General features: G+C 49.8%; 1 protein-coding gene across 9 annotated transcripts in view; it reads right to left on the bottom strand.

Annotated features, from left to right (window-relative positions):
• AGAP1 (ArfGAP with GTPase domain, ankyrin repeat and PH domain 1) overlaps positions 1–27,376 on the bottom strand; it is a 529,933-nt gene that overhangs the window by 82,895 nt on the left and 419,662 nt on the right. Inside the window, exon 14 of one of the 9 annotated variants that reach the window (XM_072796783.1) lies at positions 13,292–13,369. The exons of the other annotated variants lie outside the window; for them this stretch is intronic. Coding sequence (XP_072652884.1) covers positions 13,292–13,369 — 78 coding nt within the window. The remainder of the gene's footprint in view (positions 1–13,291; positions 13,370–27,376) is intronic. 9 annotated transcript variants of the gene reach the window in all.

The raw sequence follows: 27,376 nt of genomic DNA, 5'->3' as shown, positions 1-27,376 counted from the left end.
AAGACATACTTGTTGTTGCACCGACGGCCTAATCTCCAAGCCTCTAGCCTACCCCCTCTCCCCCTCCCCAAATCCCCAAGAATTAAGAAACCACACAGTGAGCATTGAGTGCTACATGCCTACAAGTGAACGTCACCCTCAGGGACAAACACCTTTGGTGGCACAAATAAGGTCATAATAAGGTGAGAGAGAGAGAAACTCAAGAGACACCCCCCCCCCCTTCCTTGCCCCACCACTTGGCAATCAGGACGGGAAGGAAACACCAGTCCTACGTTTGCAGAGCCTCCTTGGCTCCTGGCATCTCCCTGCAAGGGAAGAGCATTCCACAAACATCAAGCACATGAGAACTCAAAACCAAGGACACTAAACACACAGGAAACAGGACAGTAGATTTAGATCCAAAGGATTACAGATGCAGAATTTAAAATAACTATGCATGAAATGTTTAATGAAATAAAAAGATCAATCCTGAATTTTTGAGCAAAAGAAGACCATGAAAATCGATCAGGCCAATCAGAAAAAAAAAAAGGTAGATGTTTTGAAAATTCAGATTATAACTGTTAACAAAACAAAACAAGCCCCATGCCCCCCAGAGGGTGAAGGAGGAGCTGGGGGTGGGGGTGGGGTGGGAAGTGAAGAGCCAGGAGACAGACCTGGAGAGACTGGTTCAAACAGACGAAGCCTTGAGAATGCTGTGAACAGAAATGATGGGGAGTATGGAAGGTGTGACACACGTCTTACTGCTGGGCAAACAGTGGGAGCCTCACACTACTGTGAATGATGGTGCTCTAGACATGGAAAACAACATGTACCAGGAAGGATCACAGCAGTGAAAACCACACCGAAAAGCTTCTGAAACTGTGGAAAACCAAAATTTAAAAAGGCCCTTAATAACACAAAGCAAGAAAAGGCCGATTGCCCTTAAAAAAAATGGTAGCTCTGTGGATGAGGGACGTCTCAAGAACAACAATCCAAGCTACAAGACGGAGGGATAATATCCTTGAGCCCTGGGAAGAAAATAATGTCAATTTAGACAGGGGACCCAGGAAAACCTTCTTCTTCTTCTTCTTTTTTTAAAGTTTGTTTATTTATTTATTCTTGAGAGACACACAGAGAGAGGCAGAGACATAGGTAGAGTCCCAGCTCCCTGCAGGGAGACCGGTGCGGGACTCGATCATAGGACCCCAGGATCATGACCTGAGCCCAAGGCAGACGCTCAACCACTAAGCCACCCAGGCATCCCAGGGAAACCTTTTTGAAGGTAAAAAGTGGAATATATTTTGTGTAGAAAAAAAAGCAATGGAAAGAGCCTATTACCAATAGACCCTGGTTAAAGAAGCTACTAACAGATATGCTCCAGAAGTGTCTAGAAAGAAGGTCAGAACTGGGGAAGGACTGATGAACAGGTAAATAGATAGAGACATGCATCTAAAGCAAAAATTATGTTACATACTACTACTGAGAACAATGTCTCATTTGAAAGTACCAGAGACAGGCTGGTGGGGTGAGGACATTAGAGCCAACATGTTCTTGGGTGGGGATGTTCTAGAAGGGGATGAAGAATGAACCTTGGATTTTGGCAAATCAGGCACACGTGATAGAGGATTAGGGTAAATCTCCACAAGGAAAGAACATGCACCTTCCAAATCAGAAGGGGGAAAACAGTTAAATAAGAAAAATAAACTGACTGAAATATTTTATTGAGCTAGGAATAGAAGGGAACCCCCTTACATTGGGGGAAAGAGTACTTTTTGAACCCCATGGCATCATTGTACTTAATGATGAAATGTTAGAAAAAATCCGTATGAGTTAAAGGGTGCTCAAGGCAAAGATGCTCCCTGTAACAGCCTGTGTTCAACCCTGTTGGCCAATGCAATAAGACAGGACAGAGAAATAAAAGATCCAAAAACTGGAAACCCCCCAAAATTTATGGATTGCAGGACTATTTACATAGGAAACCACAAGTAATTTAGAAATTCTGAGAAATAAGAACAACAGTTAGTAAATGGACAGTATATAAGACCAATACAAAGAAATGTTAGTTGCATTTCTGTACACTAGAATAAAACAAATCATATTTAAATGTATCTGTTTGCAAGTATCTTTCTATCTGTGGGATGGGGAAGGACAGATTCAAAGAACCATGAAAAAGCTGAATCAACTTCATTGTCAAAGTAACAACAACAACAAAAAAGATCACTGGAACGTGCAGTCACTCATAATGAGTGGTAAAGAGCAGACCCCACCCTGCGTTTTAAGGTGACGGATTAACCAGGGTGTGCAAGTGGCCAGAGTGAGTTTCACGCCTCATCCCTGAGATCCTGGCTGGTCTGCTAATTATAATAAAAAACCAGTAAGGCTCAACAAAGTGAAGAGCAAATGGATGCAAGACACCCTGTGACCCAAGCCTGGTGGACATGAGCCCTTGGGGAGAGGTGTGGGATCAGCAAGATAAGGCTGATGAGTAGCCCGAGCAACCCTGGAAAGCACAATTTAAATTTCACGATCTAATGAAGAGCCCACTGTGCAAACACTCAAAACTCTGATTCATCTGAGACAGTGTGCTTTGTGGCCACCCGTGGGATGACTTGTCAACCCAGAAAGGCACAGAATTACAGAAGTACTGAAGCCATGAATGAGGCCAAAGTGTGGCGTCACAGCAAGTGTGGTCACTGTGACATCTGCGTGTATGGTTTCTAAGGTGTCTGGAAGCATGCACGGAGGCCCCATCAGTCACAGGACAGGTGTGAGCTTGGCCCTCAGGACCTGTCCTCGAGGTGACGCACTCTGAGCAGTAGCTCGACATGCAAACACTGACAAAGACCTCTTTGGGGAAGTTTCCTGTGGTAGCCCAGCCCCTGGGCCTAGGTGCAGCAGCAGGTGCACCCTCCAGTCCTGCCCACGCAGCCTCCCGCAACGACTCCCAAATGAAGAGATGACGATGCCCTTGGTGCTGGGCTGGCCTCTGCCAGGTGGGCCATGCGGATGGGGCTCCTTGCTGAAATGGAAACGCAAACATCCGGGCTACATGGAGGAGAGGGGTCCAGCTCCTGCGCTGTCTTGGGAAAGAGGCACCCCCACTGGGGGGAGGCACTCAGCCTTCTTTTAGATTTTGGGCCCTGGTGAAGATGTCTTGATAAGGAGCTGGGCGGCTGGGATGCCTCGCTCCCCGAATAAGGCGTTGAGACCTGTGCACGGGGTCCACCTGTGGTCCTCACACTGTCACCGCAGGGGGTCCGAGTGATGCCTAAGGCATCACGCGCTTCCCCAGATATTACTGTCTTTGTGTGGCCTTATTTTTTCAGGGAGGATAATATGTTAACACTCACAGATTCATTTAGAATCTCAGAACTGAATTATATCTACACCATGACTTTGCTCTGCCTCCCAAGATTAAAACAAAATAAGAACAAGCATTACAGAGCAAGTGTGTTTTTAATCATGTTACGTATAATTTCCATGAAGGGATATTTTGTTTCTTTGTAATGAATCTACTGCATGGAATAATAAATATAAAACACAGTACTGTTGAGCCCTAACTCTGTCAGAAAAAATACTAGGATCTTATCAGCATTATCTCATAACATTTAATTATTCTTCTCTCTGTAAAGTGGCCAGCGATGCTCTTTGTTTCTTAAAAACAAACATTTAAAGGAAAGGAACTCTCAGGGGGTGTCCAGCGGGGGCTGGAAGGGTCTCCCTGCTTCCCAGTGCCTTTTTACTGCTACTTTTCCTTGCTACTGATGTCAGAAGGGCAAGGTGGTGGGTCTTTTATTTTTAATTTTTTAAAAATATTTTATTCACTTAAGAGTGAGAGTGAGCGAGCGAGCACGTGTGCACAAGTAGGCAGAGCAGCAGGTAGAGGCAGGGAGCCCAATGTGGGGCTCCATCCCGGGACCCTGAGATCGTGACCTGAGCTGAAGCCAGACGCTTAATCAGCTGAGCCACCCAGGCGACCTGGTGGTGGGTCTTTTAAAAGCAATTTCTCAGCAATCTCTACTCAGCTGGTCACGTCTGGAGAATGCCAGGGGACGACTGGCTAGCGGAAGGCATCGCCCTGCTATTGTCACACCTCCTGTGACATGACGCCCTGGATGTGGCAGTCCTAAGCCGAGGTCTGTCCAGCTGCTGTCTTTGGTGATTGGCCAGCGCCGGGAGGAGGGACAGTCCCATCTATACCAGGACAATCAGAGCACGGGACACTCCTGGCTGCTGCGCTCTGTTCCACTGGGGTGGGGGCAGGGGGCTTGGGTGTCGTTTCCTCCTCCAGGTTTCCATATCTGGGTTGAGGCCACAGTGCTCCTTCCTCTCTTACCAGAGACCTGTCGAGACGTGCCCCACGGGTGCAGACGTCTTTGCCCGCTCCGTGCCAAGGAAGAGGTGGTGGATGGGGCTCCCACCTGGGCAGGTGAGTAGGCTGCTGACCAGCAGGGTGGAGCAGGACAGGAAGCGCCTGATGCCCCAAATGTTCCTGGGCGCAGGGGCCCCTCTAGCCAGCTGTAGCCACCCGTCCTGTACTTACTCGCATGAGCCCATCCATCTCCCTTTTTTGGCCTAAATCTCTTTAAATTGGGTTCTGGTCATTTCCAAATCCAGTCCTGACTGATCCTGGGGAATAAAAGACGTCTTACTCTGGGGGAAGGCACTAACCTGCTAAGTGGCCACCCTACTAGGTCAATACCTAGTAAATCTCTAGACTCGGCCCTTGAGATGGCAGTGACTATTTACAGCGATTAAGTAAACAGCAGATTCTTGGGCCCAAATATCTTCCCTTCTTCTGCATGGACGAAGGAATGAATATTACGCATGAATATGTTCCTCCTCGTGATCTGAAATGAATTTCTATCCGACAACCCGGCCTTATTCACATCACCAATGGACCAGGAGGATTCCATCACATAACGAGGGGACACTGTGATATTTTAGTTATATGCAACTAGATACAAAATAATAAAAACAGTAATTGGCAGTGCGAGGCCAGTCAGAAAGACAGATGGAGAATTACTCCTCCTCATCACCCTTATTTAAAATGTAAGGAGTGAAAAAATAAAATAAAATGCAAGAAGTGGGCACTCGGACCCCACGAATGTACAGTTGCTGTTTTTCCTTTCACGTGGTTTCCTTTCACTAATACAGACGGATTCTTAGCAACAATTACGGCGGCTTGTATTTAATTCATCCTGTAAAACCAGAACTCAGGTGGCCGGAAGGCCTGATGACACAGATGCCATGAGTGTGCTCCTTAGCCTTGGACGCACCCGTCCCCGGCACATCCCGTCCCCGGCCCCTGGACGGGGGAAATCGGAGCTACCGCGCCCGCGGTCCAGGATGAAGAACTGTGTTGTCGCGCGGCGTGACATTCCGGGGCTGAGCTGTTGAATAAAGTTTTGTGATTGGGCTCGCAGGGATTTGAACAGTTTTCCGTGTTTAACAGTTAGCTGCGGAGAGGTCCACTATAATAGTATTTTAGCGCCATGAACCTGTCGAAATCAACCTGCCCAATTATTCCAAACGACATTAATAACACCGGATATTACACTAATTGCGTCCAGTTTCTATGCAGACGAGGCCCCGTGGGGCTAATTTTGCCTCCTCAGGGGCAAGCAACTCAGCCATCAGACTGATTTCACGAGGAATCCCTCCTCATTACACAAGTCTGGCCTGTCAAACTTTTTTTTTTTTTAAAGGTTAATGGGCCAATCAGTCATCAATTATTTTTGCAGAGTCTCAGCAGACAAAGGGTTAAAGGACTCCAAGCAGCTGCAACTGTTCTACATTTGGAAGCCGTTGGCAACAGGAGCCGGCCTGGACAAGGGGTGCGTTTTGGGTGAGCGGGTGAGAGGGGAATAGCTGGACAGACGTGCGCCTGTCTTCAGGGCCGGATCCGGAGAACGGAGCAAGCCGCACGGTGTTCTTGCAAAGGCCCAGGCGATCCGGACCCTCGGGCCCAGGGGACGCACGGTGGCTCGACACTGAGAGAGGCATGTGTGACATGGGCGAGGATGTCGACCAGATCTGTTTCTCCCATGGGGTGAGAAGGGCTCAGCGTGGCTATAGCGGTCTTCACCGGCCGGAGGGGAGTCTGAGTCCGTCCTCCCGGCGCCTCTACGAACCTGGAGCCGGGACCCCCCGATGCTCAGCTATCCGTGAGGCTAAGCGTCCTTCCCGACATAGTTAACGACAACCATGTGATGAGGACGTGTGATCTAAACTGCAGGGATGAGACGCTCTGCACGAAGGAGGGACATGTCCACTGGCAGAGGCCGCTGGTAGGAGTCCGGGGTCCACAGGGCCCAAGGGCTTCCAGGTGGTCACCGTTTCTAAGTGATCCAACAGTAAAGTAGCCAAGACCTGCAGGGAGACGGCTGTCCTCTCCACTCCGGACCTCTGCTGGTGGAGAATTGGGACTTGTCTTCGGTAATCCGGTGCCCAGATTAACATGTTACAGTAACTTAAACGTCTGGCCAAGTCATTTTTTTTCCTTCTCTTTACCAAGTGGACGTAGCAATGGGTTTCTCCCAGTTTCTGCCTGAAACTCCACGTTGTCTTTTCTTTGCATCCTTCCGATTTTGGGGTCCTCTCCAGGAAAGCACTTCCCTCTCCTGCCCTTCCTGCTCGGCCACCTGCCGCCTGGGAGCCACCAGCTGCCCATCCCACCCTTTGATCTGAGCTTCAAGTGCAAGGGAGGCAGCAGGCTGGATTGGGATGACAGAGGCGTGCTGTTCCTCCCTTTCTTTTGCCAGGAAAGACATCCATGACCGATCCCGAAGAGCCTGACGTAGCCTCAGAATCCTTCCTAACGCAACCCTACACATGGCCATTATCAGTTTGTCAAAGTTGGAAACAGAGAGGGGATGCATTTGTCATTATGCCACCTCCCCGGGTCGACCACGATCTACACGCTCCGAGATTACTCAAGGTTATGTCACACGTGGCCCTGGGCGTTTACACTAATTTTTTGAGCCTAAGATAGTTCTGTGCCACCATAGGCATGTGGTTTAGGTATTCTGAACAATTATGAAAACCACACATGTTTAAGGTTTCAGCCAAAATATAAAAAAGTCAGTTTTTATTTATTTTCAATATTCCTCCCCTTTTCCTAGGACAAAATAAACATGAAGGAGAGCCTAAAGAATATGGTCCAGGACTGCGCAGAACCCAGACCCACGGCCACTAAAGAATACATATGAGAACACTCCCTCCTCCTCCAGGAGTTAATTTTGAGCAGAAAGGGGAAAAAGCATTATTTCTGGCCATTATGAACACACACAGCTCATGGTTCTCAGGTAAATATTTTTGCAAGCTCTGAATTTGGTAAGTATCTTTGTTTAGCCCAGAGTCCAACAGAGGTGTTGTACTGTGGCTCAATTTAGGACAAGAGCAGAATGAATTAATTCTGCGGAGAAGTGAGTCCCCAGAGGGAGGTCACAAAGTTAGGGATGTTTACCACTGTTGTCACGGGAAGATTCTCATGAAACACAAAGGAGGTTTTATTTTCCAAACACATGAGAGACTAGCGCTGGGTGAGCGGTCTGTGAGCCAGGCACCACGGAACCCCATCCTGTTAGCTTTGGTTCGGAGCCCTGGGGTGCCAGGCATTTCGGAAATCAGCAGAGTGCCCAAGACAGAGCTCCGGGAAAAGTGGACCGTCAGATCCCGAACTGAAACACTGCAGGATGGAGAAGACGGGCAAGTTAACGTGTTCCTGGCTCTGGCTCACTCTGGCTCACAGTCCGGGCACCAGACGAGAGCCCGGGGCCCGAGCTCTTGGTTTACTAAGAGCAGGACACGCAGACGCATCTGCTGTAATTTATCTGGTTTCCCAAGCAATGCTCTGCACGTGTAGCGTCTGCCACTCGTTCTAAGTTACATTCATCCCTTCCCAGGCTCCCCGCGTGGTCCCCGGGGCCCCCCAGCCACCGCTCGCTGCGGGGACAGTCAACGGTATCGGTCACCCTTTCAGAAGTTGCGGGCTGGACAGACAGCAACCTCCCTTCTCTGCCCCCCTAAGTCAGTTCTGACGTTAGTTCCTACACTCAAATCTTCATCTATACGCAGTTCTTAATCTGCGCCCTTCATCACCGACCAGTGTCTGCTTTGGCCCATTCTGTCCTCGAGTTCATTCAACAGGCCTGGAAAGAAAGGGTCCCGCGGATACTCTCCCCAGACTGCGCTCTTGGAGTTCTCTTCCGATTGAATAAGTCTTTATAACAATTTAACAGTGACCCCTGTGGCCACCCTGACACGGGCCCAGCTCTCTGGTCAGGGCTTTGTGGGGGTCAAGTAAGACCTTCTTCAATTATCCTTCGAGGTAGGGCTCACTGTCTCCATTCTGGAAAAAGAGAACTAGGCAGGGGAAGGAGAGGCCACGCAAGTCACCTGAGTCCACGCAGCTGGGAAGTGGCAGGACTGGGATCCGCTCCAGGCATCTGCTCCCAAAGCCAAATTTCCACATTTAATGATTCCTTTGAGGACGACAGTGAATGGAACTGGGGGGGGGGGGGAGGGCGGGGGGGGGGGCTTTAAAAGTCTGGAAAAAAGAGATTGGACTTTAAATGCCCTCTTACACCTCCAGGTGGATCTCTGCTCCTCGCCACGTAAACGTTTCTCAAGCTCCGAGGTTTCCTCGAATGACAGGATCTGTGGCACTCCCGACACGACACAAGGACGGGAAGCGGCGGGCGTGGACGCTGCGCTACCTGCCGCTGCATATGCTGATCACCGCCTCCGCGCCACCTGCACAGTGGGCACCGTCTCCGCAGTCCGCAGACGGGGGACCGATGTACGGCGGGAACCCCGGAACGAGACCCAGACATCTGGCTCGAGTCTGGGCTCAGCAGCACTGTCCACACCGCCGCTCACAAACACAAGGTCTGCGGGACTTCTGATGGAGAATGCAAGTGTGACTGCAAGTACCTGACGTGCTCACAGTGGAGAGCCCTGTGTCTGAGTGTGGAAGGCGGCCTCGCACGACGGAGCCCTGGGGTCGGGGCTGGATCCAGAGGTCACAGGACACAACAGCTGGTCACACCCACGAAGGCCGAGCAGCCTTGTTTCCCTCCCTGCGGTGACAGCTGTCTACGGAGGCCGCGGCCCGAGCGGGGCGTCCACACCTCTCTGCTGGAGGCCGTATGTGCTCTGTGCTTGCTACGGAGCCCATGCCCAGGGTTCAGGCTGCGGCTCCGACCAAGTGCCCAGCCCACTGTCCACCTGCCGGGGTGCTTTCCCGGGGCACGTGATCGCCCCTCCCCACACCTCAGTTTCTCCTTTTGTAAAATGTGGAGGACACAACGTCCCTCGGGGGTTGCTGGGAGTCACAAGGCGGGATGCCACCAAGTGTTCAGTGCTGCGGTCACTTGTGGCTCTTGTAGGATCCTGGGGACCAGGAAGCCTTTCCTGACCACCTCAACCGTGTGGAGCTTCGCTGTCCACTAACCCACAGGGCACCCCGGGCCTCCTCTGGAACTTCTCTTCCCTCACTGTGTGCCAGGGCCTTTGTGTGGTGTTTCTGGCCGCCCGCAGGCCCTCCCTCCCCTTCCCCCTCCGCCCTGGACCCACACAGGGCAGCGGCCTGGGAGCCCAGCAAGCTCGTCACTCCAGGTGTAAGCACCCGCAGGTCATCTACTGGCCTCAAGCTGAAGGAGACAGATGTCTTACCGGGAGCTCAGGGGGTGGACAGGGACCGTCCTGGCTACCTGGTGCAGGGGCAGCCCCAGGTGGGGCCTGTTCACACCCACAGTGCCTGGGACCTCTGGGTCCCTCCATTTGGCCCACTGTGGTGCACGGAGGCGTGCAAATGGGTTTCACAGGTCTGTGTCTGGGGTAAGATCCGTCCACAGCAATGCACTCCCAGACAGGGTTGAGCGGGGACTTCAGGCTGATACTGAACCTGGCCAGGACCTGGGCGTGAGCATCATCTGTAGTGCAAAGTGGCTTGTTCGGCTCACAAAACATGGGTGGCCCTGGAGGCCCAAGAAACACCCCCCCATTCCCCAACACACGTGTCCTTTACCCATTTATGCTTCATCACACGTCCTGTTAGAGTCCCTGTGTCCCCACCTCACGGGGGATGGTAATCCCACCTGACTCCGGGTGTGCAGGGGGAGACGGCAATGGGTTCCCCACGGGCCCACTTTGGGCTGCTGCTGCTCACACACCATCCGACAGGCCTTCCTCCCACGTCGTCCACCTTCTGCCCGGCCTTCTCTGTTCTTCCTCGGAGAGATGCTGACCATGGACGTGAACACTCCCAAGTGTGGCCTCAGCTGCCTGATGCTGAGGTGTTCTTCCCTTGGGCTCGGAGGCAGCGATAGGCTGGAGAGTCCCATCATAAGTAGGTCTTCCATCCCATTTCACAAACCTCTGAGACGGCGAAACGAAAGTTCGTTCTTGTCGAAGGAACTAAAATTTCACCAACTTTGGCAAGGAGTTGAATTTTTATGAAGTAAAAAAGATGCAAAAATTAGTCCAATATATATACACAAAAATCAGGCTTCTATCTCAGTTTCGGAGATAATTAACCCGAATAGACAGAAAAAAGTGGCAGCCTATTTTGGTTTGTTTTCTAATCTTGTGTGTGTGTTTCCCTAATTAGTTTCGTGTGATTTGTTTTATCCACTCCCGACATCTATCCTCTGACCCTTTCCACGAGGATCCAGGAGTAGGTCCTGGAGTTGAGCTATCTGGGCGCACGATCTGCCTCCAGAACTCCCAACTTCTCGTCTCCAGCATGATACCTACCAGCGGGGTACTGTGGAGATCAGCTGAAAGAACGCAGGCCAGGGGTCAGGAAAGAGAGGACACAGGAGAAAAAGAGCATCGGAGTGAGATCACCAGGTCCAAATCCCGGTCCTGCCCACCTCTTGCCAAGCCGAGCCTCCAGGCAAGCCCGTAACACCTGAGCTGCATTCCCTGGGTCTGGAAAAGGGGACGTGGGTGCCCCGGTCCCGGATCACGCTGAGGACCGCTGGGGAGACGTGGACGCACCCCTCAGATGGCGCCTGGCTCACGGCGTGTGCCCTCCCCTAACCCCCGAAACTCAGGTTCTCTCTCCCCCTGGGACTCGGGAGTCAGCTGTGCTCTGGGGCTTTGGGGGGCACCCCGGATATATTACACAAGTGGTCACTTTACAAAATGCTCCCCCTGGGGATGGGTACATTCAGTGGAAACACTCGAGGCCTCAGGTGAAAACAAAACTTGGAATGCTTAGGATATGAATTTCCATAAAGGATCCTCTTAGAGACAGAGAATATGCGATGGCATCACACAGCGAGAGACTGGGGATCAGAAAGGCGTTCTGGTAATTTACAGAATTACATGAATTCGGGAACACACTCCCAGAAGAGATGTGAGAGGAGATGGGGTATAGACACAACCTTAAACCCAAAGTCAATGAAGAATGATCACGTCACTTAACTGGAGATTCACAGATGTAACAACTCCACGCCGGATGGAAATGAGAGAAAATGGGAAGGAGGATTTGCCTTTGCCCACGTCCCCAGGACTGCCTTCCGGAGCTGCTGGCAATCGAGTAACGGGGCCTTATCTGGTGTTTACGGACTCCAGGGAGGCGCCCATGTTCCTGTCCATCCCCAGCCAGGAGCACTGGGCAGGGCAGATACTGCAGATTACCTGGTCGGTCAGGCTGAGAAGGTGCCCCTTCTGCACATGGTCACACCTGTCGTGGGCTGCAGCCCACCGGTGTCTCCAGGAAGGGCCGTCAGCAAGTCCCCAGGGGAACTGTCTGCCTCCTTACAGCCAACCAAAACTTTGTACACGACCACACGGAAAACCAGACATCACTTTTTTTTTTTTTTTAAAAGGCCAGAGGTCAATAAACAAATTTGGTGTGACAAATGCATACACACACACGAAAAACATACCTGAGAAGGACACAGGGAAAAGAAATGATATGCAGCCTAAGTTGAAAAACACACACTAAAAAAAGAGTGAACGAGTATACTGAACACCCTTTAAAATACGACAAAAAAATGATGCATGTGACTGCTGTTCCTAAAATTCTATTATTTTCCTCTCTCGTTTTGTCTTTCCTGAATGAATGCCTTGAAAGGAGATATACCGAGGGGGTCAAGCTCCACTGGTACCTTACCAGATGACAATTTCCCCTTGAAGAATGAGAAAAAAAATTGTGATTAAAAAATAGGACTTTAACGAGCCATCGTGGAAATGTAGTTTTGTTTTCCAGATTCATTTTTTTTTTTTTTCCTCCTGGCTGAGAGCAGGGCTTTCAGCGGCAAGGCAGGAGTAATTGTGGAAGGAAGAAGAAGAGGATGGTGATATAAATCAGCAAAGGTTAATGATCGGGATGTGAAGAGGGGGACTTGTTTACAGAAATAGCGTGCAATTTAAAATTTACAAGAGATTTAATGCCACTGCTTGGCAATCGCTAAAATCAACAGCCCAGAAAACAGTGACATTAAGAAAAATATTACAGTTATAATCATCCCCAAATAAGTCAATTAGTGTTAGGGCACGAGCTTGCGATTACTTGACCCATTTGGCTTGCACTTAAGTGAAAAAAAATGTCCCCCTATTATACCAAGATCGCTGGATTGTGACCTATTTTGCATCGTACGCCTTGTACACCAGCCTCCCTTACAAGCGCTTGGGCTGACGGTGGTTTTCCTTTGCCTGGCATCAAAATAATGCTGACCCTTGACATTTGTAATCATAAAAAAAAAAAAAAGGCAATTTATAATTGTGTTGTTCAAATGAAGGTGGGAAAAATTCAATCTGCTATTATACAAAAGCAGTGGCGGCTGTCTACGGTGGAAAAAGCAACGCAAGTCAATTTGTGAACTTTGGCACCAGGCGACCTTTAGAAACACAACAATATACTGAATTTACAAGCAATAGCAGCCCATGCAAATGACCCGGGCCTGGCTGCCTCTGGATTAGAGCCGCACACAGCATTATGGAGTATGCGTCCACAAAACAAATTAAGACTGTTACTTAAATGTCACGGCACACTATTGTATTTGGCTACAGATCATTACACCTGATACTCACACTTTTAAAAACTGTAATAACTTGGGAAATATTACATTGAGTGCCCGCATGTATAAAGGCAGAGGGGGAAAAAAAAAGAGGAGAAAATAGGTTTCTGAAGTAATTTAAACATCGCTACTCTAGGACTGAAGCGAAAGGTCAAAATTTAAGTAAGCTGAAAGGAACACGGATGGCGAAAGCAAGCACACGGACGGAGATGGAGGCGGCGGGGATGAGCCCGCGGACAGCGAGGGGCATGCGGCTCCGGGCGGCGCGGCGTTACCTTCGGTGTTGGTGCTGCTGCTGCTGTAAATATTTCGCAGGCTACCAACACGGTTTAGTTTCCAAGCCTTGCGTTTGGCTGCATCCCGAGAGCAGGGGAGGGTGGGGAGGGGGGAGGAGAGAAAACAAAAAGGAAAAGAAAACAAATGAAAAGGGGAGAAAAGAAATGTCAAAGCAGCTTGTGACGTCAGCCCCCGGCCCGGCCGCGTCCCCGGGAGGCGGGTGGGCGTCCCCGGGAGGCGGGTGGGTGCCGGGCCCTCGCCCACCCCCACCGCCCACCGCTGTCCCCCTCGGAGCTCAGGAGGGGGCGGGGGGGCCGGCCAGCCAGCGTCGTTAGGTTTGCACAAAATCAAACCAGGCAAGGAAGCCCATGCATCCCTCTGGCCCTGTGGGTTGGACACGGGGCTCCCCACAACGGTGCCACGCCGGCTTCTCCTTGGCCAGCGGCCACGAGCCCTTTGATTTTTGGCAAAATGTTGGGAGCGTGTCACATGAAAAGATGCCCTGGTGGTTAGCAGGTCACGTGTGTGTCGCAGAAGGCGGGTCTCGAACGCCCACCGCTGCCCACAGGGAGGACGCTGCTCCCCAGACCTGTTCTGATCTGACAGTGGCGGCACCGGCAAGACTGCCAGCATCCTGCTGCCGGCAAAGGCCGGGGGCGCCTCCTCCTTCCCATTGGGGTGCTAGAGGCTCTGAGTGGAGCTCCGAGGAGCCCGAAGAGTGCCCGCCTCAAGCTCTCAGCTCAGCCCGCGAAAGCATCCGAGAAAAGAAAGACAAATAGCGAGTTACCCACAGAGGAACCCGGGGTTTGGGAGTGAAATGCAGAACAAATTTCACAGTGTGTGCAGTGACTGGGGTCCCCGACCTCCTGAGGCAGGCTTCCCCAGGGACATGTTCTCATCTCACCTGTCCCCCCAGCTCATACACTCAGGACTGCAGACACCTGGCTCCTGCCAGCGCAGAGGAGACGTTTCATAAACAGCGAGGAGCTAAGTGGGGAGGTTCTTGCGGTGCAAGTCTTCACGCCATGTAGCTGGAGATGCAGCCACAGACCGGAGGGCTGGGGGGCCCCCCTCGGGCACACACATCCCCGTTGGTGGTGGCCAGTCACCCACGTTCCTGAAGAACGTGCACACCGGACCGCCCCTCCCTCTCCATCTCCACCGCCAGGAAAAGAAAGTGGTCAAACCTGCCAGTAGGCCCTCCTTGGATAACTGTTGAATGCTGGTAGGAAAGAAGAGCTCACCTGGGGAAGGCAGGTGCGTGCACTGCCACACGTGTGTCTGAAGCTCACCTCGGAGAACCAGGGTGACCCTGTGGCTCACAGACTGATCCAGAAACAAGGTACAGGCTGGCGAGTGATCCCTCGCACACCAGCCACTCCTGACTCACGACAGGCTGGTTCTCACCTGCTGCCTGCGGTAGTGCTAGAGCCCAAGTACTCAATCTCGAATGGCCCGGGGTAAGCTCTGGGTGTGCCCAGTTCTGGCGGCCAGCGCACGACCCGCAGTGATGACCAGGTCGTCCCCACGAGGAGTTGCACTGCACTACTGATCGGAATCTCGAGCACTTCGGTGCAAACTCGATATATTTGGAGGGAGGATATAAGGTACATGCAAGAAGCGGGGACGTTTAAGGAAGCAAGTGCAACCCTGAAACACATCCTGTATATTCAGGATACAAATTTTATGTTAACGATGAAAGCAAAAAACAAGCTGTAGCTTAGCTGTTACCTGATTTAAAACGAAAAGAATAAGCCAGAACTCAAACGCCTAAGAAAACCAACACATAATTTAATAAGGAACATAATCTCTGCAGTACTGGGCATTTAAGGTCGGTGATGCAGCCCTTCCACAGGAGATGGGTCTGAATTCAACCTTGCACGGGTGGAGATGCTCCCCCACCCCCCTCCAGGGTTATGGACCACCTCCGAGGTACCTGTCCCAGGTAACATCCCACCTGGCAAAGGGAGCTAGCTGCAGGTACCCAGCAGCGCAAACGCCGAGACCTCAACACAAAGCAGACCAAACTGGTCACAGCTTTCAAGTGTTTAGAAATGTTCGATGAATATTTATCCGCTTCCTCAGGTATAGCGGATGCTTTCGTAGAATTAATTGTGTGTTTAATTATCCCAACACATGAAGCTCTGGTTTCTTGGCCCACGTTTCACAAGTTCTGGAAAGTAGTAGCCACCAAAGAGGCCACAGGCTCCTCAGCAGACAACTTACCGCCTTCTCAGACATTTACATATAAATAGGCAGAGTCTAGGCTGGGCACCTCTCTGGCAGGGAGGAAAGCTCTGGTGCAAACCTCTTCCCTCGCCTGCTTTACACCTTGCATTTTTCATGCTCTGATCGCCCATTACCGTATGGCTGTATAAGCAGGAAGTGAGCTAACAGCCTGGTTTTCTATTAACCTATTGATGAAATAATCAATTTTAATGTGTAAAATGTCATGCCTCTTTCTTCCTCTTAGACAAATGGACTTTTTCTGGAGGATACCAAGGTCCTGATACGTGCATTTGTCTCCTGGGGCATTGATTGCTCTAGGTCCACTTGTTCAGAAGCTTCTCAAAGAGAAAATACAATCGTATTATCATCGATAAAATCTCCAGTTATGTGTGGTGCTGCTGCCTGGACTCCCTTCTAAAGGACACATAGAGGCTCCAGCAAGCCGCCGCAGGAGCATGACATCCTGCTGCCACAGGCTGGGCACCTCGCTCCGCGCCACCATTACACACCATGCCCACCTCTGCAATAAGTGGTGATGCTTGAGGGCTTCAGGAGGACTAGTTCTGACCTCTAAATTTTCTGGGTAATCTTTAATTAGAATTTTTTTTTTTTTTATTTCAGGGATACAGTTTCTCCCATTTAAACACAGGTTAGGGGATCCCTGGGTGCTTCAGCAGTTTGACGCCTGCCTTTGGCCCAGGGTGTGATCCTGGAGACCTGGGATTGAGTCCCATGTCGGGCTCCTGGCATGGAGCCTGCTTCTTCCTCTGCCTGTGTCCCTGCCTCTCTCTATGTCTATCATGAATAAATAAATAAAATCTTTTAAAAAATTAAAAAAATAAACACAGGCTAACTTACTTTGATTTTTGTGACTAGTGTTACTCGTCACAAAACTACTTTTTGAATGTCAGAGCTTCACATCACTTGGACAGAAAGGCAGCAGCGCGTGAGCATGCCATCGGGGCTCTCCATTCTGGCTGTTGTGCTCACTGGATACGCAAGTCTCTTCTCTAAACAGTTTGCAGTGCTTCCCAGAGCTACTTAAACGGTGTGATGTCTCGGCACGGTCTTAAATGTTGAGAACACAAACGCAAATCTCAAAGGACACACAACCCTCCAACATGTCATTTCAGACGTAATGTGAACTATCAGCCCCAGATGCAGATGGTGAGATGGAGCTCTTTTCGGTTTAGCCTGTGAGTTATGGGACTTTCTGAACCCCAAAACTTGGGTCGGCAGGTGAGCCTGGGAGCCTGGGGAAAGGCTGCCAACGCCAAGACAGCCCTCTCCCCATGAGGGCAGCAAAACGGGCACCATGAGCTCAGGGCGAATGCCAGACCGTTATGTGAACACCATGGCAGGAGGCGGTATATGGGACACACGGCTGAAGGTTGAGAATTAAAACAGAGAAGGACGTGGAACTCATTATTACACCAGTTGGAACGTGTTTCGTAAGGATTAAAAGGACCAAACTTTTTAAAAAGACAGGGTAAGACGGCAGCAGGGACGCATCCTCCGAGCTATACTAAAAGTTGAGTGCCTTTTGCTAACAGCGGCATTGTCAACTCCCCCCTCAAAGTGACAAAGGGCCCTCTGGCACATGAGCCCTGCAGTTATCATTAGCAAAGTGAATTTATAAGGTGATCTTTGAGTTACAAAGAAAGGTGAACAGAGGTGACTGGTACCTCTGGTACCCACACCCTGATGTTGACAGGTGTATTGGCATATGCACTCCGGATGTCTACTGACATGGTCCCCCCACGGAGGGGGAGATCCACGTTCGGAGGTGACGGATTTTCTTGGGGAGTGGGGGGACCGCACTGGTAGGCGGGGCAGGTTGTGACCCAGCCCACTGGGGTCTCGAATGCTGCTTATCCGGAGTCGTAAGTCCAAAGAGAAGAGAGGCTAGCATAAACTTCAACTCGCAGAGTATCTCTTTAAGGTAAGGCCTGATAGTTCTAAATGATGAATTCTCTGTCCACCCGGGTGTCCAAAATGAGGCACGGTGCAACACTCGACTCCTAATTACTAACAGACAGTCACGATCTTTTCAAAGGAGAGCGAGCGAAGGGGAGAACGTGCAAATTATGGCTTTTTCCTAAGTCAGAGTGGCTGGAATCATTTAGAGTTAACAACTCCCAATTATGACACATCTCCCTATTTCTGCAAGCTATTCCTTTTCATAGGAGTTCACATGATGACCATGAGGGACTCAAAAATTTTATTTTAAAGGAAAATTTGTTATTTTGTTGCTCTAAGCAAAAAAAAAAAAAAAAAGTAAAAATAAAAAAATAAACCTTTTCTTTTTTTTTTTTTTAAACTGCAGCATGTGAATGGATGGCTGAGAACTGATCACACGCAGATTTTCCAACGAGAGAATCTTCCGGCTAGCTCTTTATAAGTGGAATAAAAATCCTCCGCAGTCTGTTGGCATGCTCAAACGAGCAGGGTTTCATCCTGAACTCTTCCTCCGTCATTGCACCGGGAGACCACAGACCTATATTAATGTCAGCTCCGGTCTCCTCCTGACAGCACTCTTTGTTGATTAGATAAATATTCCTCAGATAGCTGATTAAAAAATGATGCAGCCGTGAGGTTGTATGTCCAAGCCCTGCCTGCCATGTTGGATGTTCAAGTGCGCCTGAATTACATCCCCGGCGTGAGCTGACCGGGGCGGCTGAACGAGGCTGGCGGTAGCCCTCAGAATCAATTATGAGAACTAATGGGATCTTTTTTTTACCTACACGGAGGAAGGGGCTGGGCCGGAGAAGGTGTGTCACTCATTTCTAAGAATGTCTTGTCTCCCGATGAGATGAAGAACCCCCTCCCCATTCCTACGAGGGATTGTAAACTTGGACCTCTCAGAGAAGCCAAATGATAGCCTTGTCAGATAGCACCGCTCCCCGTCCACACCAGGCGCGTATTTTATTTATTTTTAAAGATGTCATCGGTGTAAATGCCACTGGTGCAGAGGGGAGTGCCCCTGCTCCTCGGGGCCTCGGGGACCGGGACACTGGATAAAGAGCATCCCCCCCAGGAGCCCCCCGTGGGCGGGAGTGGGTCTTGCTGGGGTTCTGTGTCACTTCCAGTTTAGCACGCCTGGTACCCCGTGATCTTTTGTCGGCGGCGATTTCATTGTGAGGTTAGAGATTGGAGATTTCTTTTGTGCTGGCCATTTGAACGTTCATTTGCTCAACGAGACTGTGTAAATGTTCTGTTCTCTTATAAAAAGGCAGTGTTTTTTTTTTTTTTTTTCCAGAAGATGCAACCCCGAAGATTCCTACGCGATGTGAACTCACTCCTTTAGCTGTGAAGGGGCTTGACATAACGGTCGCTTCCCAGAGGCTGCCACACAGAGAAGTAGTCACGTTGAAACGTCCATTAAAAAGGCCTTTCAGAGGATTAAACAAAACCAGAGGCCAGGCAAATATAGGACATATGTTCAGGAAGCAAAAAGAACTTCGTCGTTACCAGTTTCCAGCAAGACTGGCGTTCTTTTCGTAATCGGGAGCGCCAGGACTCGGAAGATAAAATACCCAACTGAAGAAAACCCGGAAATTAAGTCACTGACCCTTAATTAGACAATTTTAATTCAATTTCCAATAATTCACAATGGCTTTCTTTACAGCAAATACCATTTCAGTAGTGGTGGCTTCTTTAACGCCGCTAGGAGTTGCAAGCTGCCGAGGGCTTCTGCATAGTGGTTAATGCAGATGCACACAGAAAATACCATTAACCCCAGAAAACAGTGAAAATAAAAACTAAGCGAAAGCTCCGGGATGCGCCATAAAACCAGAAGTTCCAATTAGGTGGAGAGCTGGCTTTCCTCGTGGCCTAGAAACACACTGCGTTGCAGAGCAAGGGTTCAGGTGCACCCAAAATTAATTGGGTATTTCAGTACGATGCCAAGAGGATGACTTTTAACAGTGACTAAAATAAAATAAGAGCTGAAGCCGCACACACCTTTGTGATAAATCCGTATGTAGATTTTGGGTCTGGCACTTTCTCAGATGGAGATGAGAAACAGGTCAATACATAACGTTAACTTCTTTCCCTGTCTTCATGGAGCAGCTATTCATTTTGAGGAGGAAAGGCTTTGTGCGTGTGTGTGTGTGACTTGACAGGATATTACTGACAGTGGGACCCGAGAACAGACAATGGGCATGAAGTGCCCTGCTGGCTCCCAGCTTTTCCTAGCTCTAGTTACTCCGTGAACGGCGTTTCGTATTACAGGACTGGATACTTGGCATTCCAAACAGAAAGAAGCAAACCGAATTCTCACTTAAGACAAAAAGAGGTTCGAGGGAGTTTTTCCAAGCTGGATGATGTGTGCGAAATACACCTTTTGTGAGATCGGGTCAGCTGTGTTCCCACACGGGCAAGCAAGGCCGCATCTCCCGGCCCCTCTCCGAGGGCCAGCCCAGGGCTCGGGGAAGCGGGCGGCAGGCGAGGGGCCGGCCACGCTGGGAGGGCGGGGGAGGCTGGGCACGGGGCCACCCGAGCTTCTGACCACGGGCAGGAGTGATAATGGGAAACATTCATCCCCCCTACCCCCGCTTTCCTTCCTTCATTTTAATTTCTCAATCTCCTCCAAGAGAATGTATGCAGGCTGTTCTTTCGATTTTTTTCTTTTCTTTTCTTTTTTTTTTTTACTCAAAATCTTTCTCAACAATTCCAGAAAAAATAGTTTTTTAATAAAACTTTAAATTGCACTATCAGATTTCAAAGGCGATGACCAGTTAAAGCAACTAATCAAAGGCATAATTATTTAATGACGGCTGCTCGCGCTCCCTCGCAGGGCTGTAATTGAGGGTCTGTGATCACTGGACCACCAGCCTCCACAATGGCAGACGCCGCATTTGATCTACCATCTTTGTAGTTGACTTCCTACACCTGCCCGAGTGAAACGGGACACTTCAGGGTTATTCCATCCGTCACAGTCCCCTTCGACGTGGCCATCTGAATCCGAGAAGACCGGTGAAAATGTCTTCTAGGAAACATTTGCAACCTTTGGCATTTAAGAACTCCTCCGGAAATTCCCAACAGAATTCCGATCTGTAGCTCCAGAAACCACAGAAGCTAAGATACGTGGGTATCTGTGTAGCCAGCCGAGGAGGAAGATCAGTGTGGAAAACACAAGAGTTCTAAACTTTTGATTCTTCTTGCTATCGTGACCCGCATGCCTTGAAACACTGGCTGGCTGCTTTCCGTAAAACTGCTTCCACCGTAGCTCCACAACGTGGCAGCTCGCCCCTTGGCTGCTTTGCGTGAACAAGCTCACGATTATCTCAGGAGGGCCCGAGAGAGGGCTGTACTCACACAGCAGAGTAACAACAGGGGTCTCATTCCTTTCTGTAAGAGTAACTTAAATACACCAACTTTATTCAGCCTCGAGCAAGAACATACTGGAACACTGCTTCCATATTATTGCAGAAACAAAGCTAATTTCCCATTAGTTTAATAGTAAGAACGGACCATGACCAATCTGACTATCCTTTCCATCGTCCTCTTAAAGTTCTTATCCATGTATGTGCACAGTTACCCCAACTCACAAGTATGGCTTCTACGGACACTGATATTACTTCTGAATGTAAGGCGTTAGGTTGACCATAGTTTTCAAGACTGTCCTTCCTAACAGCTGCGTCGTGGAGCTAGCACATATTTCGTATATATCGTAGTTGTGTCTCATTGTTAGGCATATAGTTATTTCCAGTTTCACGCTACTAAAAATAGTATCTTATTTGACTTAATATAGATACAGATGGTCACATACAGAAATGCTTAGAGGTAGGTGTGTACACACACACACACACACATACACACACACACGTCGCTCTTCTCTGCGGTATCTGCTGACACAGCCCAGGAGACTGGACGACCAGTTGTTACAAACAAATCCAGCCCACGGCTCTCGGTTTCAAATACCACACTCCAACAAAAAGAACCGGGTCTCCTTGGAGAAGTGGCTCATTCTACAACTGGGGCAGGAAATGCATAGAGTGAGCCTGGGGCATCTCCTGGTTCTAGGAAGTAAGGAGGCGCTAGGACAAACAAGCAGACCCACCCTACGTTGCTGGGGGAGTGTGTGTGGGGTGACAAAAGAACCTGGGAGCCAACTGGAAGGACTTCCAGAGGCTGAAACTGGAACATTCTGAGCACAGAAATAAGCAAAGTGGTACTGGATTATAACCTAAAGTATATATAGGAAATATCCAAGAGTCCATGCAGATGTAACAAAATAAGCAAATAAATAAATAAATGAGGAGAAGAGGGCAGCCCCGGTGGTGCAGCGGTTTAGCGCCGCCTGCAGCCCAGGGTGTGATCCTGGAGACCCTGGATCGAGTCCCACTGGGAGCTCCCTGCATGGTGCCTGCTTCTCCCTCTGCCTGTGTCTCTGCCTCTCTCTCTCTCTCTCTCTGCGTCTCTATGAATAAATAAATAAAATCTTAAGAAAAAATGGGGAGAAGAGTCGAACCTCCCACGAGGAAGAATCCCAAATAATTTATGTTGATACATGACCCTAGAGGAAGAGGAGCTTAACTCCCCACTCCTCAGCGAGGGCTGCACAGAGGCTTCTCAAAAAGGGCTGTGTGGACTTGGGGAGGCGATGGGCGTAACTTCACAAAGAGCCAACCTGAGAAACACAACCTCAAGCCAGTGATGACGGCAGCATCGATGGCAGTGGCAGTACAGTCCCTTGATGGGGGTGTGATAAAAACAGCACTTAAAAAAAAAGACTTTATTCATTTTGAGGAGGGGAGCAGAGGGGGAGAGGGAGAGAGACAAGCAGACTCCGTGCCAAGTGCAGAGCCTGATGTGGGGCTCGATCTCAGGACCCACTGGAGGTCACAGCCTGGGCCAAAGTCAAGATTGGGATGCTTAAGCAACTGAGCCACCCAGGCATCCCCAACACATGGCACTTTATCTCGGGTCTTCCTCCTAAAACCACAGCCCCAGACTCATCCTAAGAAAAACATCAGATGAATTCCAAGAGCAGAGTGTCCTACGATATACCGATCAATCTTCCTCAAAACTCTCAAGGTCATGGAAAACAAAAAAAGTCTGAGAACATGTCCAGGAGGAGCTTAAGGACACAACAGCTACACGTCACACAGCATCCTTAATGGCATCCTGGAACCGAGAAAGCAGTAGGTAAAACTATGGAAATCCTAAACAATATAGACTTAACGGGATAGTGTATCAATAGTGGCTCATTACTACACCATGCTCATTAAAGACGTAAATAACATGGGAAATTGTTGTGCACATGTGGGCACGTGTGTGTGTGAGGGGAGAGGTCATTTGGGAATTACCTGCCGTATCTCAACTTTTCTAGAGATCTCTAGAAACTCTTCTAGAGAAGAAAGTCTATTAAAAATACTACAAGAAGCATCTTTGGGCAGAAATGGGAGTATTTTTCTCCCAGTAATTTTAACTGTTTCCTCAGAATGAAGCTCCATGAAGGACATTACCAAGGGAAAGGATTATCCTGTAGCTTGGAATATGTACAGAGGACACTATTACCTCATTGTAAGACATCACTTATTCTCACTAAACTTAACGTTTACAAATTAAAGACCATTTGCAATCATTGTGTGGCATGGAGAGTGTATGTCACACATGCTCTGCAAATTCTTAACAACCTCAAAGCCTGCTGCACCTGGCAGTTGTGCTGAGAAGCGCGGTTTAATTTCTGATTGTGAACGTGAGTCTCAGGATGTGTTTGTGAACTGATGCTCTGTGGAGGCAGCAACTCACCAAGGCCAGTGCTTCCGGATACGATGCTGTCTCCTTGTATTTCGTTTGGAATTACGAACCTTGAAATTACATTTTTTCCCCCTTTAGTGAGTTACAACATATATTTAACAAAAGTGTCCCTTGTTTGAACAATTCTCCAAGTTTATTTTCAGGATTAACTTCTAAGAGTCCGAAAAGGAGTTCGATCCATTGAGAGAAAAAAAGTCTCCCCCCACCCCCCGAATTTAGACCTTTGCTTGTCGTCAGCACAAGAAACTCACCTTTTAACCAAAAGTGAAAGAGTTTAATAAAATTAATGACCAGGGTCATTTCAGGAAATTCAGGGAGACCCGTGCAAAGGTCTCTGCTCTGGAAAAGTCTGAACCCCAATTCCCAAGGGTCAGGAGACAAAAGCAGCACCTTTTCTTAAACAGAGGAATACTGAGAAAGTTATGCAGGAAAGACAAGTTTGTAATCACAAGTGCATCTGCAAAATATTGTCCCAAACAGATATATTTTACTCAGGCCTCAGACATGAGGTGCAATTGGCTATTCTCACTGAAGCCCATTTCCTCTGTAAAAACCCCAAACTGCAGAAGAAAGGAATGCTAAAGTGGCTCATTCCCCAGAAGAAGGGAGTTCACGGCCTTCTGGTTTCCAACCATCAGTTTCATGAATGAATGTGGAACATATGAATCTGTACCCCATATGCATTATTTGAGGGGGTTTTCTTTTATTATTTCTTTTTTTTCTAATTCTTTTCCAGAAAAAAAAAAAAAGATATTTTTTAGAATATGCAGGACGTGCAAACTGCCGAGAAAAAAGTATCAGGACGGCAACGGGCTGCTCCCTTCAGAGAGGAGACGTGGTCACAGGGACTGGTGGGTTTCCGTGGGTCAGTGGCCGAAGCGACCAGTGTGGTGAGCGTCTGCTGTCTTCCCAGGGGGCACACGGACGAGGGAAGGTAACGGAGAACAGGGCTAAGGAGAGAACCAAGGCTGTGCCGTCTGGCAGAGGCACAGGTGGCCACGGTCCCCTTCCACCTCCACCCCAGGGCTGCCACGAGGGGTGAAGGGGACTCGACACCGAGAGGGCCACAAAGTCAGCCTGGGCACACGGCAGCATCCTGCCCGTACCGCGTACGTGAGATCGACACTGCTCCAAGTATCCAGGTGCCCGGGAAGGAAACCTCGGACGGCACACACAGGGTCTCACGCACACGAGGAAGACGGGAAGGGAGGGCGGAGGAAGGGATCTCAACGGACGGGCCTGGACTGGTTCGATCGACGGGGGAGAGCAGACCCTCCCAAAGGAGCGGCCTGGGAATGTTCCAGTTTGCCAGTGCAGAGGTTTTTACTGGTTACCTCGGAGGCTGGCTCCACCGCGGAAGCTGGAGAACTTCTCCAGATTGCTGCTTCTTAATCGGCTGGACAACTTAACAGGTATCAACATGTGACAAGCCACTAATCCCTATCGTGTGCAGTTATCTCGACGTGGATGCTATGGGGACTGAAGGCACGAGATTCAGTCATGGCCCTTGCAAAAGTATACTACACTCAGGGAAAAAAACAAAACAAAACACAGATCAATCTTAGGATGATATGGAAATATTTTTCAAAGTAGTGGAGACACAATTCAGAATGACTTCTAAAATTATAATATTTTAAAAAGTCTTGGGGCATCTGGGTGGCTCAGCCGGTTAAGCATCCGACTCTTGGGGTGGGCTCAGGTCACGATCTCAGGGTCGTGAGACTGAGCCCTGTGTGGGTGCTCAGCACAGAGTCTGCTTGAGATTTTCTCCATGTCCCTCTGCCCCTCCTGCTTGTGCTCTCTCCCTCTAAAATAAATAAATAAACCTTAAAAATCTTTACTAGGGGCGCCTGAGTGGCTGTCAGTTTAGCGACCGGCTTTTGATTTTGGCTCAAGTCTTGATCTCAGGGTCGTGGGATCAAGTCCAGCATCCGGCTCCGTGCTGGGTTGTGGAGACTGCTTGGGATTCTTGCTTTCCCTCTCCCTCTGCCCCAGCCTCACTTGTGCGCGCACTCTTGCTCTCTCTCTCTCTCGAAAAAGTCTTCACTAAAGTCTTCACACATACACGTGTACACACACACACATCCCTCCACTCCCAGCCAAGTAGAGCTCCAGCAGAATAATCACGCAGGGTCTCCATGACACATATATAAATAAACTGAGCTATTTATTGCCTCTTCTATGTTTAGCCAGTGGTAGAATTATATTTTCTGATAGACTGGAACCGAATGAAAAAAAAAAGGCAAAGATCCCTCTCTCGGTGGTCCTCAGTTTAATAAAATAAGCAGGCCCCTTCTGATGATCATGATTTGGCAACATTCTAGAATGACTCTGCTTCATGTGAATCACAGTATCCGCGCACACCGACTGCTGTCTAGGCGGGCCCACACGTGGACTGTGGGCCCCCGGCGTCTCCAGAGGGTCGGTTACCTGCAGGCCTGGAGCCCCGGCCCCGCCCTCTCTCCTCCCTCCAGGTGAGCTGGGCACTGGACCGGGCAGCCAGAGGGCCCTGCCCCGCAGGCTCCCGCGGACGTCGAGACTCAGGTGCGAGCTAGAACACCAGCACTTCACTTCTCTAATCAAGACGGCTGACATTTAAATTAAAAGGCAAAAGCATTTTAAGTAAAACACCCAGTGGGAGGTCAAAGCAAAAGGTGCACCTGTTTGCTGATCTCACCGCCGCAGTCGGAAGGAACGTGTGTCAAAGCGTGAGCGGAAATCAGGAGGTGCACGAGAGACGCTATCTGTGACCTGTCAAGTGGCAGTGACCCAGCAAGGGGACGGGCGGGAGCAAGGGGCCCGGACCTCGGGGACGGACGGGGCCAGGCGGCGGCCCAGCCAGCAGCAGCCCTGGGCCGCGGCCCGAGTGACAAGGGCTGGCTGCTAATCGTTGATTGAATAATGAAACTGAAACAACTGATAAAAGGTTTCAATCCTGAGAAAAATGATTTATCGTTTTTCAGTTTACTGGCACCGCTATTTGTGTGACAAACGGCTGGCAAGCCCCCCGTTAATCTCCGCACACCTCCAAGCCCGACGTGCTTCGGCTCGCGCAGCCAGATAATCAGCAAGAGCTAATAACCCCGCCGCGTGGAGGCTGTGAGGGCGAAACACCGGTGTTTTATCAAGGCCCATCTCCGAGTCAATTTGCACAATGGATTTTTTTGGGCGATGGGCAAGGGAGAGAAGAGATCGGGGGAAGAGGGAAGCGCCAGGAGAACAAAGATGGATAAGCCTCGCGGAGAGGCGGCGACGGACGGAGCGGGCAGGAGCAGGGGGCACGCGGACTTCCCATTGGTCCGGCGAGTTCGGAGATTTTCTCAATGGCAGCATCGGATCCGCAGCGTCCCAGGGCCCTGTCGAGGCTGTTTGTCATCCGCCAGCCAGCCTGCCTCGTGTCCACACCACGCGAGCCTGCTGCGAGACCTGGGTCTCCCCTCCTGCCCCCCACCTGCCACGGGAGGGGGTAGGGAGCGTGGCTTTAAGTGAATTCGAGGTTTCCCTTATAAACAACACTCAAAATGACACGTGTCTTGCCCCGGCACCATCTGCTGAGGCTCATCCTCATTCGGAGCGGCGTTTACTGATGATGAAAATCAAATGCATTAGGGCAGCCCGGGGGCTCAGCGGCTTAGCACCGCCTTCCGCCCAGGGCCTGATCCTGGAGTCCTGGGATCGAGTCCTGCGTCGGGCTCCCTGCAGGGAGCCTGCTTCTCCCTCTGCCTGTCTCTCTCTCTGTGTCTCTCATGAATGAATAAAATCTTAAAAAAAAAAAATCAAATGCATTCAACATACTCTCTCCCAGAGATGTTGACGTAACACGGAAACCAACACACCCTGGCGTTTTGAGCCTTGTACTCCTGCCTCACGCCTGTGTGTGTGTGTGTGTGGGGGGGGGGCGGTCAGAATTAAAGAAGAGAACGCATGGAGTGCAATTAGCGGATAGCTCGGCAGACAGTAAATAACAAATGGTAAATATGACGAGAATTTGTCTTTCGAGTTTCCAAACAGCAAGAAGCAAACCTCCGTTTATAATGTTCTCCCAAAAATCAGTAAATGCAAGATGTACATAAGCGCCAGCGCTGAAA

This window comes from Canis lupus, chromosome 24, assembly GCF_048164855.1.
Source record: "Canis lupus baileyi chromosome 24, mCanLup2.hap1, whole genome shotgun sequence".
Classification (NCBI taxonomy): Eukaryota; Metazoa; Chordata; class Mammalia; order Carnivora; family Canidae; genus Canis; species Canis lupus.
The sequence above is the reverse complement of the archived record's forward strand: the minus strand, read 5'-3'. Positions and strand labels throughout refer to the sequence as shown.